Source organism: Pogona vitticeps, chromosome 1 (assembly GCF_051106095.1).
Source record: "Pogona vitticeps strain Pit_001003342236 chromosome 1, PviZW2.1, whole genome shotgun sequence".
NCBI lineage: Eukaryota > Metazoa > Chordata > Lepidosauria > Squamata > Agamidae > Pogona > Pogona vitticeps.
The window spans coordinates 329,294,322-329,315,318 of record NC_135783.1 but is presented as its reverse complement, the minus strand read 5'-3'; the positions used below and the strand labels follow the sequence as shown (position 1 = coordinate 329,315,318).

Genomic DNA, 20,997 nt, shown 5'->3' with positions numbered 1-20,997 from the left:
ATTGGTTAAATGTTTTTACAGCTGTTAAGGCATTGTCCATATTGAAGTTATAGTACCAATACAGAGCATCATTTTAAGTAGTTTACATACAGCAATCTACTTCTACAAGCTCTCACTTCTAAAGGCTAGTGCCACATTGCAGCCTTCAAAACATTCACCATACAGTTCTCTTTATAAACTTTTTATAATGTCTGCACTGAAACGTTGACGAAATATCTGCACTGTGTCCATTCATGTCAATATCAGAATCTATGTCTGTTTTCAACCATTTTCCATAGCCACATTTTTCCATAAAGAATTTCAGTGACTGGTTTACACATGAAGAGAGATTACTAGATGGTAGTTTCTCAACAATTTCTTGACTTAATCATAGTTTTCTTTTAAAATTAGCTCAACATGAAATGTTTTGGAAAGGCTCTATTCAGCATAGGTTAAGCCACATATAGAGTACCGTGTTGAGTTCTGGACACCTCCCTCTAAGAAGGATGTCAACAAACTGGAAGAGGTTCAAAGCAAGGCAACAAGGATGATCAGGGGACTGGAAACCAAGCCTTATGACAAAAAAACTGAAAAAACTGGGCATGTTTGGCCTCAACGAAAGAAAACCGAGGGGAGATATTATACTACTTTTCAAATACTTGAAAGATAGAGAAGGGTGCAGGACATGTAATAATGGACTCAAGTTACAGGGAGCCAGATTTTGGGTGAATATCAGGAAAAACATAACTCTTAGAGGAGTACGACAATTGAATCAATTACTCTGGGAGGTGGTGAGCACTCCAATGACAGAGACATTCAAGAGAAAATTCGACAACCATCTGTCAGATCTAAGTGCTGCAGATTCCTGCACTTAGGGGGTTGGACTTGATGGCCTTATAGGTCCCTTCCACCTCAATTATTCTCTATAATATCTTCAACTGTGGCTGGAACACTACAAGCTACAATTTGTAGTGGAAGAACTAAATATTCAGCCAGAAGGGATCTTTGAAGGTTGCTACTTACAGCAAAAACGAGAACTGCTGAATTTTGGATTTCTGAATTTTTATATAAATTTGAATGCAAGTCAAGTTAGATCAAGTCTGAATTGGTTCAAACCAATCAGGAATTCATCCAGTTCACTTATGTGGGCTCAGAATTAAGATAGTGAAACTTTGCATATATCTAACTGCAAATCCAAGTACTTCGCTTCTGCTTTCATTACAGTTTCAGATTACAATTTCAAAACATTAATATATTGGCCACTATGTCCTCTATATTTATACATGCCCTTGCAACCAAGTAAGGATATAGATAACAGACAAACTGATAATGGTTTGTTAACACAGGATTGGAACTATCAAACTTTTTCTGTGTTGCCATTCCGGATGTCAGGTTTGTGTCCATTCATTCTTATGTGCAGGGATTGTCCTGTTTGTCCTCTGTAGAAAGCAGATGGGCAGTACTGGCAGAAGACGGAATTAATAATGTTAGAGTATGAATAAGCAAACAGACCTCTGATGTAGTGGGTAATCTGGTTGGGACCCAAGATGCTGCTGCCAGTGTAGATACAGGAATACAACTGGCATCTAGGTTTGTGATAGGATCCTCTTCCAACAGTGTCAGCTACAACAGGTATCTGTTTACTTATGATGTCATTAATGGGGATATGTACAAATACAGGGTACACAATATGTCACTCCTTGTATTGAAGGAAGTGGATTTTTCCCTTCTGCTTCTTTCATTCTGCCAACATACTGAGACAGCCTACCACAGATACTTTTCTAGAAATTAATACAAAGGAAATCATTGATATGAACTGACAAGTTTTCAGTTGTAAATTCCAACTTACTTTTGCCAAATACAGAATAGTATCCACCATATCCTGCTGCCTGAGAGCTGATTTGAATTGTGTTTCTGCTTCACGATATAGTCCTAACCTGAAGCAAGACGTAATGAAACATACTGTATATCAAAACTGAAAAAGTATAGAAAAACTGGAAGAATATTTTATAAATTAAAACTGCAATTTTCCCTAAAAGAGCAGCAGACATGAAAATATTTCCTGGTTTTGCCCAAAACTCACTAAATGATTTAAAGTTGACTAAAACTATTTGTGCCTTATAAACTTAATAATACATTCAACTTGGAAAACCTTCTAAGATGGACAATTACAGATCACTTACCTTGATAAATTCTTACTCATTTCAATGGTACTAAATAGGATTTGGTAGTAACGATGATTAGGGGGCGGATTTCTATGACGTCATATATTTTTCTGCAACCTATGTTTGAACTTGTGGGTGGGTTTGAACATGTTTATGAGTAATCTGATGAAAAAGGTGGCAGAGAAAATGTGAAATGTCATAGAAATCCTCCCCCTAATGGTGGTATTAATGATGTTTACATGAAAACACCAGAAATGTAGTATATTGGCTAAACTCTGAAGTTACTAATTCTAGTAATTTACCATTGATGCTTGAATAAAGGGATCTTTTCTCATTTTAATAGTCACACAAACTCAACGCTAATTTCCACCTTCATATTTACCGCAGCATATCTGCATAGAAATTAATTAATCACAAGGTATGTTAAACACGACCTCACCCCACCTCATTTTGCTGCAGGATTATTAATGAAAATTCAAAGAAGTTGAGTAGGTCTCTTCTAGCACCATGTGTTTTAACAACTCTCAGAAAGCTTTTCAAAAATAAAGGATGGAAAGATAACTGTATTAGGTTCAATATTATTGTAATGTCACAAGAACTAATAATTAGCAAAGAGCGGAGTATCCAGCTCCCTGGGGGGCAATATGTAGACTGCATAATTAACTTTTAAACCAGACAGAGAGTACTTTAAGCATGATGGGGCAGTTGAGGACAGGACAGTATACAAGTAGCACACTTTGCAGACTCCTGCTAGTTTTGCCTATGTATATGCGACGGTGTGAATGACAATGGTAAAATTATCACTAGTATTCCTTGCCCAAGCCATACACATGTTCTGGTGCATGACAAGGAATATAAACAGCCACTTCTTAATTAGTGGCAAATTTGCTGCTGCAATACACCATGACAGTTTGTTGTTGTTTTGTGCTGTCAAGTCACCTCTGATTTATGGTGACTCCATGAATAAGCAATCTCAAAAAATGTCCTGTCCTCAACTGTCCTGATCAGCTCATGTAAACTCAAGACTATGATTTTCTTTAGGAAGTCAGTGCATCTCATATTTGGTTTTCTTCTTTTCCTGCTGCCTTCCACCTTTCACAGTATTATCGTCTTTTTCAGAGAATCCTGCCCTCTCATGATGTGTCCAAAGTAGGTTGGCCTCACTTTTAACATTTTGGCCTCTAGTGATAGTTCAGGATTGTTTTGATTTGGGACACAAACTGTCTTTCTGGCAGTCCAGGGTAACCACAAAGATCTCTTCCAGCACCATATTTCAAACAAATCATTTTTTTTCCTCTGTCAGCTTTCTTAACTGTCCAGCTTTCACGCCCATACAAGATCAGGTTTCACACCCATACAGCTGTCCAGCTTTCACGCCCCCTACAACTGTCCAGCTTTCATGCCCATACAACTGAGTTGGGAATTGGTGGCTGTTACATACAGCACTGATGTTACCTGTCTGTCATGGGTTGGAGGGAAAGTTCCATCCTATGGGGAGTGGAAGGCGGGACATCAGGAGGAGGGGCTGTACTGTATATATGTGGAGCTTGTGTGGAGAAGTTAGGAGAAACTGAAGGAGAAGCTGAAAGAAGAAGCTGGTGTGGGAGTCTGTGTGTCAGACAGGGTACTACTGTGTGTCAGTCAGTACCTACCTGATAGGTTCAGGTGTCTTTATGGGTAGCCAGAACTGATAGGTTCAGGGTCTGTGCTTTATTTAAAAGTGTTCTGTGTGAACCAACCTGTTGTATGTATGATTGAGACTAAGCCACGTTACTGTATCTTATTCACTTGATCATTTTATTTTCCCTGTGTGTTATTTAAATAAACCTTATTCCTTTGTTTGTTGAAAATCCATTCCTGGTCTGTGTGACTCCTTACAGGGAATGGTTGGTGGCAGCTTAGTGAAACTGTGGCATCTCCCAGTAGGTCTGGGGTTGTCACATTGATTGGTGTCCAGCGTGTGGGATACGACTGGTCCAGTGGTCCAGTGGTCCAGCAAAGCCTTGGCAAGTGTGCCCAGAGCAAGGGGGGTCTAGTCAGGGACAATCTGAGAGCGCGTAGGTAATCTTCTAGGCTTACCTCACGGGGAGGTACGCTAGTGGAAGAACGTGTAACCTCAGATTGGTGGGACTAGATTAGGGAGCTCTGAGGCAACCTGTTTTGGCGGGAAAAAGCTGAGGCAAAACTGTGTAAAGTAACAGTGATCTAGCCTGTCTGCTGAGAGGCCTAGCAGAGGGGGGTTGGACTCTGGCTGGCAACAGTTGCAAGTTAGTGCTGAAGAACAGCAGCAATCTATAGAAGGCTGGTTCTGAGGCAAAAGAGAAAAAAAAGTGGTCGCTTTATTTTGAGGCTTGACTTTTGAAAGCAGCCTGTTCTGAGGGGGGATTATGCCCTTGACTCGAAGCCAAATGGCGGAAATGGGTGAAGTGAAAGACCCACAGGTGGACCAAGGTTCTGAGGAAGAATTTGGCTCAGTGCAGGATGAGAACACGGGAGAGCAGAACCCAGAACTCAGGAAAATGCTCATAGCCCAACAGCATGAACTGAGGATGAGGCAATTGGAAAAAGAAGAAAGATTAGAGAGAGAGAAAATGGCTCTGGAAAAGGAAAGGATGGCGTTTGAGTTAAAAAAATTAGAATTGATGAACCAGAACAATAATAACAATAGAGATTCTGAGGGGGGCCAATTGTCAAAAACTGACCTGAAGAAATTCCCTGTATACCACAAGGGAGATTGCCCTGAGGTGTTCTTTTCCCTCGTGGAAAGAGCGTTTGTGAACTTCTCAGTAAGGGAAACTGAGAAGATGACCATCATGCGATCTTTAATCAGTGGCAGCCTGGCAGAAGTCTATGCAGAGATGCCAGAGGAACTGCTAAAAGATTTCGCAGAGTTTAAAAAACTGGTGTTTGCCAGACATGGGATAAATGCGGAACAGCTGAGGCAAAGATTCAGGTCACTCACCAAGAAACCAGAGCAGACTTTTACCCAAGTGGGGGCCCAATTGGTGAGGCTGCTAGAGAAATGGCTATCTCAGGAGGGGACAGAGACCTTTCAGCAGCTCAAAGACTTGATAGCGCTGGAACAGTTCTATTCAGTCCTGCATGGGGAACTGAAGTTCCAGGTGAGGGAAAGGAAACCGAAATCTGTGGCGGAAGCGGCCGAGATCGCAGATTTTATTTCCCAAATAAGAAAGCCCTTAGGTGCTGAGGGGAAATCGATAGGTAAACCCAAAGAAACCTACAGCAAGTACTCTCAGGGACCAGGGAAAAACCAGCAAGGGGGAGGGGCCCATGGTGAAGGGAAGCCCTCAGACATGAAACCAAGACCTCAGATTTTGGAGGGAAAACCAAAACAAGATGAGAAAAACTCAAAATATAGCAGAAAATGTTATTTCTGTCAGGGAAAGGGCCATCTAATCTCAGAATGTGAGAAATTAAAGCAGCTAAAAGGAAATGTGCCTCATGATTCGAGTGGAACCAAGCCAAAAGCTGTGTTCTGTGTCCAGAAAGAGCAAAGCTCCTTGGCACTGAGGGAGCCTGTTGCCATGGCTACTCAATCTGGAACAGTTACATTGGCTGATCAGGCTGAGGAAAATGGTCCTCTTGTGGAGGTCAGGCGCTGCTTACTTGTGAGAACAGATTCACAGTTGTTTGAAACAGCAGGGGTGGACGTAGGAATACTTGACCATCAGTATCGGGGGTTAAGGGATACTTGTTCCCAGGTGACCCTGTGCCATCCAGATATTATTCCTAGGGAGTATATAATCCCGAATGAGAGCATAAAGGTGGCAGGGATTGAGGGACAGGTGATCTCGCTGCCAGTAGCTGAGGTACCTGTGTACTTTCAAGGCTGGAGGGGAGTTTGGTGGCTAGCGATTTCATCGACTCTGCCAGCAGCCGTGCTCGTGGGAAATGACCTGGCTGAACATGTGAAACGGGTGCTAGTGATTACACGTTCACAAGCCACCACGGGGACAGTTCAGGGGGGTAATGATGAGCCCGAGACGGAAGCAGGTGGGGGGAGTTCCGAAGCTGTGGTGGAAACCTTAACCACAAACAGCAAATTTGGCCAAGAGCAAAAGGCAGACGCCACTCTCCAAAAGTGTTTTGAACAGGTGACAGACGCCCAGCTAACACCTGAAACCCCAGTGAGATTTCATGAGAAAAAGGGAATTTTGTATAGAGAGACCCTGAGGAATATCTCAAAAGGGGGAGATGGGATCAGAAATCAGCTAGTAGTACCTGAAAAGTATCGCCCCATGATCTTACAAAGGGGGCACTCTGACATGTTTGCTGCGCACTTAGGGGTGAACAAAACACAGCAGAGAATCACACAGAATTTTTACTGGCCTGAAATAGGGAAGCAGATCAAAGAGTTCTGTAAACAATGTGATGTGTATCAAAGGCAGGGGAATAACTGCGACAGGACCAAAGCAAAGTTGTGCCCTTTGCCTGTGATTGACACTCCGTTCAAATGCATAGGGGTGGATATTGTGGGACCTTTGCCCAAGGCCACAAAGAGGGGGAACAGGTTCATTCTCACCATTGTGGACCATGCCACGAGGTACCCTGAAGCCATACCCTTGACTAACATTGAAACTAACACAGTGGCAGATGCCTTGGTGGGGTATATGTCCAGGATGGGATTTGCCTCAGAAATAATCACAGATTTGGGAGCATCATTTACATCGAAGCTCATGAAACGGTTATGGCAAATCTGTGGAATTAAACACAAGGAAACCACTGCCTATCACCCTGAAAGTAATGGGTTAACTGAGAAGTTCAATGGGACTCTGATGCGCATGATTAGGGCCTACTTGGCAGAGAATCCAAACAATTGGGACCAGAAGCTGCAATCCCGTTTGTTTGCTTATCGATCAGTGCCACAAGCCAGTACCGGGTTCAGTCCATTTGAACTTTTGTTTGGGAGAAGGGTGAAAGGGCCACTTGATTTGATCAAACAAAATTGGGAGCAGATCACCCAGGATGACCCACAAGATGTTGTGACATATATAGACTCTTTAAGGAATGACCTAAAGAGAAACCTAGAGCTAGCAGCAGAGACCCTGCAAGCTCAAAAGGTCAGAAAGAAAGCTTGGGATGACCAGAAAGCCAGGGAGAGGCACTTTGACCCAGGGGAGGAAGTGCTTTGGCCTAGGCCCTGCAAAGAGAACAAACTGCAGCTGGGTAGCCCAGAAATAAAATACTTGGGTCACATAGTAGGGGGAGGAGTGATAAAACCCCTAGAGGCCAAAATAGAAGCCGTTCGTGATTGGCCTAGACCCAACACCAAGAAAAAAGTCAAATCATTTCTTGGGTTGGTGGGCTACTACAGAAAGTTCATCCCGAGGTTTAGCGAGATTGCGGCTCCGCTGACCGATCTGACGAGGAAGAAGACTGATGACCGCATCCCGTGGACCAGCGACTGTGAGGAGGCGTTCCAGAGGTTGAAGGAGGCCCTCATCAACTATCCAGTGCTGCGTGCTCCAGACTTCGACCGGGAGTTCATCATCTACACCGATGCGTCTAACAGCGGGGTAGGAGCAGTTCTTTGCCAGGAGGATGAAAATGGTGACCAGCATCCAGTGTCCTACCTGAGTAGGAAACTCCAGAAAGGTGAGAGACATTTGGCAACCGTGGAAAAGGAGTGCCTGGCCATAGTCTACGCGATCCAGAAGGCCAAGCCTTACATCTGGGGAAGACATTTTACTCTGTGCACTGACCATTCACCACTGCAATGGTTAAAGACAATGAAAACCCACAATAGTAAACTTATGAGGTGGGCTTTAAACCTGCAAGACTATGACTTTGAAGTGAAGGTGGTCAGAGGGTCAGTGAACTGTGTTGCTGACGCCTTGTCAAGAAGACCCGAAGAATGAAGACGGCGAAAGAAACAGGGACTATGTATATATTTTGGTGACCAAAGGTTAAATGTACTTGTTTATTAAACATGTTTGGTTTGTATGAATAAAGGTAACTTGATGTATTGTAAATGGTAAATGTTTAGATGCCTAATTGATATGGTTATCCTAGTGTAAGTATAAGTAAGTATGGTATTGTATGTTATTGTATAAATGTGTTTGTATGTTTTGGATCCAGGTTGTTTTTTGGAGAAAAGCACTTTAGCTTTCCCCCTACAAAACAACTTATAAAGAGGGGAGGTGTTACATACAGCACTGATGTTACCTGTCTGTCATGGGTTGGAGGGAAAGTTCCATCCTATGGGGAGTGGAAGGCGGGACATCAGGAGGAGGGGCTGTACTGTATATATGTGGAGCTTGTGTGGAGAAGTTAGGAGAAACTGAAGGAGAAGCTGAAAGAAGAAGCTGGTGTGGGAGTCTGTGTGTCAGACAGGGTACTACTGTGTGTCAGTCAGTACCTACCTGATAGGTTCAGGTGTCTTTATGGGTAGCCAGAACTGATAGGTTCAGGGTCTGTGCTTTATTTAAAAGTGTTCTGTGTGAACCAACCTGTTGTATGTATGATTGAGACTAAGCCACGTTACTGTATCTTATTCACTTGATCATTTTATTTTCCCTGTGTGTTATTTAAATAAACCTTATTCCTTTGTTTGTTGAAAATCCATTCCTGGTCTGTGTGACTCCTTACAGGGAATGGTTGGTGGCAGCTTAGTGAAACTGTGGCATCTCCCAGTAGGTCTGGGGTTGTCACAGTGGCCTGGCACTTGCCTGGCTCCGTTCCTTCTTGGAGGACCGTCCCCAGAGAGTACAGCTTGGGGAGAGTGTCTCGGCCTCGTGGAGCCTCAACTGTGGGGTTCCACAGGGTCAATCATCTCTCCAATGCTGTTTAATATCTATATGAGGCCGCTGGGTGAGGTCATCAGGGGGTGTGGGGCATCGTGCCATCAGTACGCTGATGACACACAGCTCTACATCTCCTTTTCACCTACCTCAGTAAATGCCATTCTGTCCCTTCAGCGCTGCCTGGAGACTGTACTGCAATGGATGCAGCTGAATGGGTTGAGGCTGCACCTGGACAAGCTGGAGGTCTCGAGGGTTGGTGGCCCTTCCATTAGCCGTATAGGTGACTCCCTTTCTTTTGCGGGGACTACCCTTACTACAAAGAGGTCTGCAGCTTGGGAATACATCTGGACCTGACACCATAGAAACCCAGGTGGCATCCGTGGTCCATTCCGCCTATTTTCATCTATGGTGGATTGCTCAGCTGTGACCATATCTTGATGGGGGGCCCTCACTACTCTAGTCTATGTGCTCATAATCTCGAGATTAGACCATTGTAATGCACTTTCCGTGGGGCTGCCTTTGAGGTTGATGCGGAAATTTCAGGTGGTCCAGAGTGCGGCAGCCAGGCTTCTTAGTGGGGTGAGAAAATATCAGCATATATCCCCCACTCTGGCTGCCTTGCACTGGTTGCCCATCTGTTTCCGCATTGACTTCAAGGTGCTAATGATTGCATACAAAGCCCTAAATGGTTTGGGACCCCAATATTTGGCAGATCGTCTTCTTCCACCTAGATCTACCCGAATCACCCAACATAGCCAGCAGGGATGGCTGAGGGGCCTGACGCCAAGGGAGGCACAGAAGGAAAAAACAAGAAACTGGGCCTTCTCGGCAGTGGCCCCTCGGCTGTGGAACACCCTCCCAACTGAAATTCGGCTTGCACCCTCATTGGGTGTTTTCAAAAGCCAGTTAAAATTTGGCTATTCAAGCAGGCCTTCCTGCCAGTCAATTAAGTGATTTCTATATTTTTTTCTTTTCTCCTTGAGTCATGCCATCTTGGTAATATGTTGTTTGGAACTAATTGTTATAACTGTACTTCTCATGATTTTATACATGTTATACTGTTGTGTTTTTATCTATGTAAGCCGCCCCGAATCTAGAGGGGCAGGGTAAATATCTAATAAACAAACAAACAAACTGTCCACCTTTCACACCCATAAAAGATCAGCTTTCACACCCCTACAACTGTCCAGCTTTCACGCCCATACAACTGTCCAACTTTCACATCCATACAAGATATTAGTCTTGGTCTCCAGTGCCACATTCTTACACTTGATAATATTTTGTAATTCCTCCACTGCTGCCCTTCCTATTCTCAGTCTTCTGATTTCTGAACCAAAATATAAAACAGTTCTAACCATTTCAGTTTCTTCATTGTCAACATTAAAGATGCAACACCAGAAGCATTGCTTTCCTTGCATAGGAAACCAAAGCCTATACTTAGTGCATTCCTTGGCATCTACTTTCTTAGGGATTGGGAGGTATATTGGGTGTTTCAAATCTGTGGCCCATTGTTTTCCACACAGTTCCAACAGTGGAAACAACCAGTAAAATTCTGGCTGGTGTAATTAAGAGCTTTTTATGATTTCTAACTGCCCTGCATTTCTGCATTATTTGTGCCTTTCAATATAATCATCTATCTCAGAGACATCTCTGCAGATTCACTTTCTTTGCCCAATGATATAACTTTAGGTCACAGGCTTATCAAATTCTATGACAACAGCAGTGCTTGCAAGTATTTTGCCAGCTTTGAACAATGCTACTTTTCAAAAATTGGGAACAGTACAAGCTGTTCTTTAATTCTGCTACTGTGTCCCTTTCTTAATTTAAATCTGATTTAAGATTCTCCCTGTTTAGTTACTTCAGCATGATTTGGAAAGGTTCAATCTCATATCCAATTCAAAGTTCTGTTTCCCAGTCTTAGTCTTTGGAGCCTCAAAAACAACCAGTTGCCTCTCTCTCTATAGGTTTTGATTAAAGATCTGTAAAGTGTATACCTGTTAACGAATTATTGATAAGCATGCACATGTAGTTTGAGTGCTAGAATGACAGAAATTACAGAAAACCCTTTCAGTTTGGGCAGGAGTAAACACATGGGAATAATACAGGCATACACAAGCCTCAAAGTCCTGTTTATGTTCTTCTTCAATAATACGTGGGGAACACAGGTCTTTTACACCCTACGGAGGATCCCTGTGATGACAGGCATTATCCTACTCTACACGGGATTAAACCCTTGAGTCTAAAAACGCCAAGATATTTTACCTGTAGTAACATTTGCCAATTTGTACCTTCCACCACCAGTCCTTGAACTGGGCATGTTGTGTAGCATACGCTGCCAAATCTAAAGCCTTAGGGAGAAAAACAGCTTCATTTTAGAAATGAAGTATATACTGTTAAGCATTAGCAAGATATAGCGGAAAGCCATAAGATTAAAGCTGAAAATGTCACATAAGAGAAAAAAGACTGGTTTTTGCATAATTTCTATTACACAGAGTAGGTTTTTTAAAAAGTCATAATAGTGCTCATTTTAAGCTTTCATAGAATTGACAGATTTGTTTCATGAATGCATTTTAAAAATCTCAAGCCTCCTCTTCTCCAGCCTTTAATTTACGTAATCAATTGCTAAGGTGCAAGTACACGCCTCTTCCACATCTTAAGAGTTAATCACCATTAGTTAAATCAGGTCACACTTCAGGATTGAATACTGATGCTCACAAAAATGCACCAGTCTGCCCGCATAATGGAAAATGAAGAAATAAAACCATTTCATAAAAATACTTAAAGCATGTGAAAGCAACTACTGACACTGAAGAACCTTTATTTCATAGAATCATGTATGTATTTATTTATTTATTATGGTCAAGTGACCAGCTCACAAAACATATTATATGGCTAAAATATACAAAATACAAATAAAAGAGTGTACAACACAATTAGTTGTGTACTAGTTATAGTATATGTGGACAATCAGTTACATCATTTTTGTAGACATCCTTTGAACCACTGGATCATCTAGGGCAAACTGGTTTGGTGAAGCTCTTTGGGGTACAGTGGGGTCTCTACTTAAGAACATCCCTACTTAAGAACAATTCCACTTAAGAACAGCTCCATTTGCTAAATTTTGCTTCTACTTGAGAACAAAAATCCAAGATAAGAACAGGAAAAAAAAAAACTTTCCTGCTCTTTTTTTAACCTTAGGTCATCTTAGGTTAAAAAAAGTTCTCCCCCTAGTGGTAGAGTACGTATTAACCAGCTTTGCATTAGTTCCTATGGGAACTAATGCTTCAATGTACGAACGCACCTCTACATAACAAAAAAACAGCCAGAACAGATTAATTGGTTTTCAGTCCATTGCTTCAAAATTAGCTTCGTCAGGTTCCCTGACCTAAGGGGGAAAAAAAGAAAAAATATCCCCCTCTAGTGGTAGAAGGGGGAATAGCAGCTTCCCATTAGTTTCTATGGACGGAAGAGCAGATACGGATTAAATGGTTTTCAATGCATTCCTATGGGAAATGCAGATTCTACATAAGAACTTTTCCACTTGAGAACCACCTTCCAATACGGATTAAGTTCTTAAGTAGAGACTGTCATGAATTTGATTATGAAAATAGAATAGAATTGTATTTCATAAGATTTATTTCAGAGCTGCAACGAAAAAGCTAGAAATCTGCTTGTGTCCAGGTGCTAATTAGAGAGAAAAATGTGCAAGGTCAGTTCTTCTCCAGCTAAAGAAAAAAAAATTAAGAAGAGCAAGCTGACCCTTATCTTATCTCAGCTCCGATGGACAAGGACATAACTTCTTAATTTAAGGAAGATGGGAGAGAAGGAGAAGGGGAAGGACGGAGAAGAGATGGAAGAGAGAGACGACACCGAGCGAAATGCAGCCGACAGAACTTTAATCAAAAGGATTGCGTAAGAATGCTTATTTAAGATAGACATTTTATTGTTTTCACTTTATAGAGGAAATAACTGGTGGCTAAGGCTGGGGGTTATTTTGGAAATACTAAATGACGTTAAACTAAGCTTGTTGAAATGTTATCTTTTGTAATAAAATATAAAAAGACAAATTGTCTGTAAGCTGTCTCCTTGTTTAGACCATGCTACAGTAGTAAATTGGATATTTTTGACTAAGATTGTTTTGATCTGGCCACGTTACCATATTACCAAAAGAGGGTCCTAAAGTAAAAAGAGGAAGAGCAGACCTTCCAGATTGTTTATTTAAAATCGAGACAGACTTGGGTGAAGGAGTGAGAAGTCGCCTAAGGCAAAATTACAGGACCCAGTTTTGCTAGCATTAGGGACTAATCATTCTGAATCCCTCTCTGTCTCGTGTAAAGGCAGTTCTAAGGAACGCTTTTACCACATGGTGGCAGCGGTGGGATCTGAGCCTTACGTGCCGTGTTTACAGTATAGTGGCAGATGGGATTTGGTTTGCGCTTTGCTTAAGGGCTGAATTAGCGCTGGTAATTGTTTTATGAAGGCAGATGTGTGAGTAAGCAGATACACACTGCTAAATAAAGGACAAGTGAAACTTCTCTGGCGTGAGCTTCAGAGCAAAGCAGGGAAGGTTGTAAATTATTGTGACTGGAGAAGACTCCTATGCAGAAAGCTCAGGCTAAAGTAATGCAAGGAGAGATTCTGCCAGTGGCTTAAGAGTTCTAAGGAACAAGCATTGTGTTGTTTAAAAAGTTGCCAGCTCGTTTCACTCAGGTGACAGAGTGGCAAAATTGTTTTGAGTGTAGCAGGAGTCTATAAGGAGCAGCCAGGATAATAAAAGTAATTTAAAAGTAATTAAATAAAGTTTTAAAAGGGAAAATTTCCTACCCCAAGCCAGAGCCAAAAGGATTTCCTGGAGGGAAAGTAGGATCAGTCAAAGTTGACAGTTTAATTGTTTTATTGCTCCTCCCGTGCTTCGGCCAAGGCTGCAGGGAGAGGGAAAAAAAAAAAGGAAAAATGGCTTTTAGCAGTCGGTTTTCACTGCCTGAAGTATCAGTGGATAAGGAGATTTTGGAAGCAGTGGAACACTGGGAAGTAGATAACCCAGAGGCTGAAGAAGATGCCCAAAGGTTAATGGAAGCAAATCCAGATGTAGTTAAACCTAAAGTAATGCCAAGAAGGACACAGCAGTACACTGGGGCGGAACAAGTTCCAACTCAGCAGGATCTGCTAATAGAGAAAATTCTTGCTAATGACCAGAGGTCGTCAGGAGCAGCAATGGCAGAGGCCAGCAGCAGTCCAGCAGATAAAAGAGATGCGAGTTTCAGGTTGCAAGAGCAGTTTACCCTGATGATGGCAGACTTCATGGAGAGCCAGAGGCAATGGCTTGAAGCCCACTCCACGAGTCAGAGAAAAGCAAGGGAATACCATGAGATGAAACTGCATCTTTTGCAGAGGAAGAGTGCTGAGGAAGAGTGGACCAGAGGCTCTTTAGGGAGCATGGACAGTGGAAACCTGTCTGATTACCAGGAAACTGAAGAAATAATTTCCTTTAAGAAGATTAAACCTACTCCCAGAGTTAGGAGTATTCCAGAAGTGCCTAGGAGGCAGAGCCTATATGAAGCTAAGAAAACAGTGGTTCCTGAACCAAGACAGTCTTTTGCTGGAGAGCAAAGAAGCATGGACATTAGCCAGATTAGTTTACCCTTGGCTTGTTTCCATTGTGGAGGAGCCCATTTAAAGAAAGATTGTCCAAGACTGTCCATATCAGATAATCAAGAGGGGAAGCAAGTTGGTAAACCACCCTTACCTGCCCCACGGAGATTTCAGCAGACACCCTTACCAGCACCAAGGAGATTCGAGAAGGCACCCATACCGGCTCAACGGAAATACAAATCAACAACCCCGAAGGTCAACTATCTCAGTGCAACATCTCTAGAAATACCAGAAGAGTTACCAGCAGAACCACAGGAAGTTAATCAACTAAGGAATGTGCTACCCCAGCGACAAGGAGGAGTCAAGCCAAATTTTTCTGAAAGCAGTGAAATGCAAGCAACGGAGCCAAGGATTGTGCCAAGGATAATGGGCTTACAAGTAGCTCAAGTCTCTACAACGGTAAACCAGCAGACATCCTCAGGGGAGAAATTTTCAGTTATAGAGCCTAGTAGCATCCTACCGGAAGAACAGTTATATTGGTCACTGAAAAGTTTCTCAGAACCGGTAACCCTACATTTTTCTATGGGAGATTTGACCATAAATGCCTCTAGGGATACCGCTGCCGATATCTCATCAATTAACAAACAGTTTGTGGATCCGGCACTAATCTTGAATAACCTGAGATGTCCAGTGAAAACATATGGATCAGGAGAAATAATCGAGCGATTTGTACCACTCGTGTATGTACAAATTAGCTACAAGAATTGGAAAGGTGCAAAATATTTATTAGTGCATGAAGGTAAACCTGATTTTTTATTGGGAAACGATCTAGCATTTCTTAACCACCAACACACTTTAAAATCAGCTTCCATACAAGCAGTGACACGTGCGCGAAGTAAAGCAATAGAGCAAGTCCCAACTGAAGATAACTCTGAGGAGAAATCAGATGGACATGTAACGCAACATCAACCCCTTGCAGATGAAACGGATAGTACAACTGAGATAAAAACTGAACCAGAGGATTTACTAGTACCAATGGGATCAGAGGAATTCAAACAAAAACAGATGGAAGACCCTACATTGGATTCTTTGAGGTCTCAAGCCGACAGTTACGCGGTACAACCGGTACAACAAAAAGTAACCTTTTTGTGGGGACAAAATGGACTATTGTACCGAGAATATTTTCCCAAATCAAATGATCAAGCGGAACCAGTACAACAACTAGTCATTCCAAGAGAGTACAGAGAAAGAATTCTGCAACTTGCCCATGATAGTCCAAGTAGCGGACATCTTGGAATTCAAAAAACTTTAAGTAGGATTTCGCAGCATTTTTATTGGCCCGGCATTTCCAAAAACGTCAAGGACTATGTTAATACCTGTAATTATTGTCAGAGAACAGGGAAACGGACTGATTGTACAAAACAAAAATACTATCATGACAAGAAGGCCCGTCACCGAGAGTTTGCAGTGGGTGATATGGTATTGGTACTAAACCCGCTCAGACCTTCAAAATTGGAAGTAGTTTGGGAAGGTCCAGGGGAAATCATACAAAAAGTGGGAAATGTGAATTATCTGGTGAAAATGTTAAATTCATCCAAGAAACCAGTAATGTATCATGTAAATAGTTTAAAAATGTATAGAAACAGATCTGAAAATAATTCTAATTGTAACAATGTGGGGAGAAAAATCGAGCATAATGTAACAAATCGTTGAAAAATTGTATGCTGATGTAATATGGTTACCTTGAATTTATGGTTAAAATTAACTAACGTGCTTATTTTTCTGTATACTCATAGAGATATTTAGCTAAAAGAACAAATGGTTACTATTAATCAACTTGTTTACTTGTCTGTATATTGATAGAGATAGGCATTACTGTTATGAGTTTAATAATTTGTTAAGATAATTGTAAGTTCACATGTAGTCTTGTTAACTTTTCATAATCAAATGTTAAGTAAGTATAAAAATAAGAACTCTAATAGTTCTGTATTTTGTATCTTTAAGGGGGGGCGTGTCATGAATTTGATTATGAAAATAGAATAGAATTGTATTTCATAAGATTTATTTCAGAGCTGCAACGAAAAAGCTAGAAATCTGCTTGTGTCCAGGTGCTAATTAGAGAGAAAAATGTGCAAGGTCAGTTCTTCTCCAGCTAAAGAAAAAAAAATTAAGAAGAGCAAGCTGACCCTTATCTTATCTCAGCTCCGATGGACAAGGACATAACTTCTTAATTTAAGGAAGATGGGAGAGAAGGAGAAGGGGAAGGACGGAGAAGAGATGGAAGAGAGAGACGACACCGAGCGAAATGCAGCCGACAGAACTTTAATCAAAAGGATTGCGTAAGAATGCTTATTTAAGATAGACATTTTATTGTTTTCACTTTATAGAGGAAATAACTGGTGGCTAAGGCTGGGGGTTATTTTGGAAATACTAAATGACGTTAAACTAAGCTTGTTGAAATGTTATCTTTTGTAATAAAATATAAAAAGACAAATTGTCTGTAAGCTGTCTCCTTGTTTAGACCATGCTACAGTAGTAAATTGGATATTTTTGACTAAGATTGTTTTGATCTGGCCACGTTACCATATTACCAAAAGAGGGTCCTAAAGTAAAAAGAGGAAGAGCAGACCTTCCAGATTGTTTATTTAAAATCGAGACAGACTTGGGTGAAGGAGTGAGAAGTCGCCTAAGGCAAAATTACAGGACCCAGTTTTGCTAGCATTAGGGACTAATCATTCTGAATCCCTCTCTGTCTCGTGTAAAGGCAGTTCTAAGGAACGCTTTTACCACAGAGACCCCACTGTACAGAGAATCCTTCATACAAATTTGTAAGCATGTGTAAACATTTTGTCTCTTCAGATGGGACCACAAAATTTCTCTATGCTCGACAATAAACTACCCTCATACTAAAACCAATCAACCTGTGACCTTAGGAGACTATAAGGGAGCGCTGTGCCATTGCTGCTGCACAAAATTTTGCTGCAGATCGTGTAATAAGGGAGTTTTGATTGGAGAGAAGTAGCTTAACGTAAAATCCATTGGGTCTCCCTGGATATTTGAGTATAAATGGACTCAAGAGGTTAGTGCATATTTCATAGAATCACGGAATAACTGAAGGAGCCTATAAGGCCATCAAGTCCAGCCCATTGCTCAATGCAGGAATCCACATCAAAGAATAGCTGACAGATGGTTGTCCAATTTCCTCTTGAATGCCTCAAAAATTGGAGCACTCACTAACTCCTGAGGTAATTGGTTCCATTGTTGTACTGCTCCAACAGTTGGGAATATAGGAAGCAGAATTTATTTCTGGATGCAATTAAATTTCTAGATACACTGTGCAGTATGTTATACAAGTATTTAAGAGCTCTTTCTTACACAAGAACAGTCGCTGCTGCTGTTGTTGCGGTTTTGTTTTGTTAGGTGTGCAAACTAAAGTCTCTCATTTCAGCAGTTCTATGCAGCTTTCCAAAAATGTTGTTAATACATAGTAATTCTAACTTAACCTCGACTAGCTCTGAACAAGACTACCATGAACAGTGGAAGTGTTTATTATTATTATTGGGCACCAAGTTGCCTCCAACTTTATGGCAACCCTATCAATAAGTGATCGCCAAAATGTCTGTCCTCAGCAACCCTACTCAGCTATTGCAAACTCAAGCCTGTGGCTTCCTTTAGGGAGTTAATCCATCTCGTATTTGGTCTTCCTCTTTTCTTGCTGCCTTCAACCTTTCCCAATATTGTCTTTTCCAGAGGATTTTGTCTTCTCATTATGTGCCCAAAGCAGGACAGTCTGTTTCAATATCTATGCATCCAGAGATAGTTCAGGCTTGACTTGCTCCAGGACTCACTTGTTCATCTTTCTGGCAGTCCATGGTATCTGCAAAGTTGTCCTCCATCACCATATTTGAAACAAATCAGTATTTTTTTTATTGTCAGCTATTTTTTACTGTCCAGCTTTCACACCCATACATGGTGATCGGAAATGCAAGAGTGCAGATGGTCTTGGTCACCAGTGACACATCCTTACACTGTACGATCCCTTCTAGTTCCTTCACTGCTGCAGTTCTGAGTCTCAATCATCTTCTGATTTCTTGGCTGCAGTCTCCATTTGGATGGATGATTGAACCAAGGCATACAAAATCTTTCATTTTTTCAGTTTCTTCATTGTCAATGTTAAAGTTGTGTAGTCCTTCCGTAGTTATGATTTTTGTCTTCAGGTGCAGTCCTGCTGTGGCACTTTCTTCTTTCACTTTCACGGAAAGTTGTTTCAAGTCATTGCTGTTTTCTGCCGGTAAGATGCTGTCATCTGCATATCTTGAATTATTGATGTTTCAGTAGGTAGACTACACATATTCACCTGAGATTTCACTATAGATATTTCATCCTTCACTGTGGCCTAGAAGCATGATTAATTAGGAGCTACATTTTCATTCAGCACCAGCAATTAAGAGGCACATGAAATTCAGGTCTGTGCTATGCACCACTGTCATCATTGTGAGGAAAACACACTCTTACAGAATATTAATTGTGGGCATTGGTACTGGGAATCCCTGTCAATGACTTACTGACTATGTTATGTGAAAACCTCTTTGAAATTCTGACGTTTGATATATATAACAATGAGGCTGGATGGATAGCTTAATGAGTTGGGTTGAGCAGGATGCCCTCACTGTGCCTCCTAGCCCCCTGGGAGAAAAACCAGCTTGTGCAGATTTGGGCAAGTTGCATAGTCCCAGAGTAAACTCAGAAGAAGGGGACAGTTAATCAGTTCTGAGTACTGTATACCTAGAAGACACTGGAAAGGGTCAACATAAATCAGAAATATCGGAATTGACTTAACAGCACACAATAATAATTATTATATCACACTGCTGTTTCCCTTCGTAGGCAAAAGATCAAAAGCTGTAAACTAATAAATATCTAGGTATACTCTGAATAATAATACCATCTACTATTCCACAACTGGAATATCTATCATTTCAGATGTTTCTTATGAAGTGGAAAATACATTAAAAAGTATATTTGCATACCATCATAGGGCCAAACAGAAAATGCATTTACATCTCCACTTTCAGCTAGAGCTCTTAAAATCTGTACCCTGAAAAATCTATTGTTAGTGATGAACATTTAAGCCTTATTTACTGTTAACTAGAGAAGGACATGAACCTCAGTTCGAAGGTCCATACTAGTTCGCAAGTGTGGCACCACAAGTACTGTGCGTTCCTTTCCCCTGCTTCCCCAGCTAATGCTCCACTCACCAGCTAGAATATGTTCCTCTCCTCCTCATCTTCAGCTGTTCATCCAGTCCCTGGCAGGAGCATGGGCTTGCCTGTCTCGCCTCCTTGTCTGAGAGGGTGATTAGCCAAGGAGGTGGGGTAGGGAAGCCCAGGCTCCTGCCAGGGATTGGATGAATGGTCGAAAAAGAGGAGAGGAGTGCACACCAGTTGGCGAGTGGGGGAATCCAGTTGGGGAGGTGGGAGAGGGGAATGTGTGGCACTTGTGGTGCTGTGCTTACGAACCAACACGAACCTCCAAGCTAAGGGTCATGCCCATCTCTACTGTTAACCAAATTAAACAGACCTTCCCCACAGCAATTGTTCCAGAAATAGCTGCCAACATATTTCTAATTTTGAATTCTACAACTTCATAGAATCACAGAATCTTAAAATAGTGAAGTTGGAAGGAGCCTATAAGGCCATCAAGTCCAACCCCCCTGCTTGATACAGGAATACAAAGGGACAACTCTGAACACAGATGAGTGGAATTTCAATCTGGTTCTCCTACCTCTATTTTCTATTATACTTTCTCAAAGCCATTCTAAGGATCAGGAGACCCTTTGGAATGGCATTTGACTGGGCATGAGTTGTCTGCAGCAAAACAGAGAAATCAAAAAATATTTAAAAGTTAAAAATGAAATCACTTACATTCTTAACATCATTCTCATGGTGAAAAATGTATTCAAACAATGCCTGTTAGGAGTACAAATTCAAAATTCAAGGTTTTATCAATGATAGAGAGAAGCCAATTAAACATTCAAGTAATCCATATAAAAATCAGAAAAATCTTTTAAACAAAATGTTTGATGTCTTAAGGAATATATATAATGAAAGCCTGAATATGATAATACCATGTAAGGAAGGATTTCTGAATCAGTAGAAGTTTTGAATATATCAAATGGGATCCAAAAGCTCAAATGTACAGTATATCACAGATGTGAGTACACCCCCCTCACATTTCATAAATACAGTGGTGCCTCGCATAACGAGCGCACCGTTTAACGATGAATCCGCATAGCAATGCGGATTTTGCCATCGCTAATGCGATCGCATACCGATGTTTTATCGCACTGCGATGGGGGAACAGCTGTTTGGCGGTTCCAAAATGGCTGCCGGAACACCCAAAATGGCCGCCAGAACATCCAAAATGGCCACCGGAACATGGGGAGACATCGCAGAACAGTGAGTTTTGGGCCCATTTGGAATGGGCTTTTCCATTCT

General features: G+C 41.5%; 1 protein-coding gene across 2 annotated transcripts in view; it reads right to left on the bottom strand.

The window, feature by feature from the left end:
* Window positions 1-20,997, bottom strand: part of TTC8 (tetratricopeptide repeat domain 8) — a 55,341-nt gene that overhangs the window by 19,181 nt on the left and 15,163 nt on the right. For both annotated transcript variants that reach the window (XM_020811427.3, XM_078383718.1), the window contains 3 exons: window positions 20,425-20,469; window positions 11,171-11,256; window positions 1,829-1,916 (listed from right to left, as the gene is read on the bottom strand). In XM_020811427.3, coding sequence (XP_020667086.3) covers window positions 1,829-1,916; window positions 11,171-11,256; window positions 20,425-20,469 — 219 coding nt within the window. The remainder of the gene's footprint in view (window positions 1-1,828; window positions 1,917-11,170; window positions 11,257-20,424; window positions 20,470-20,997) is intronic.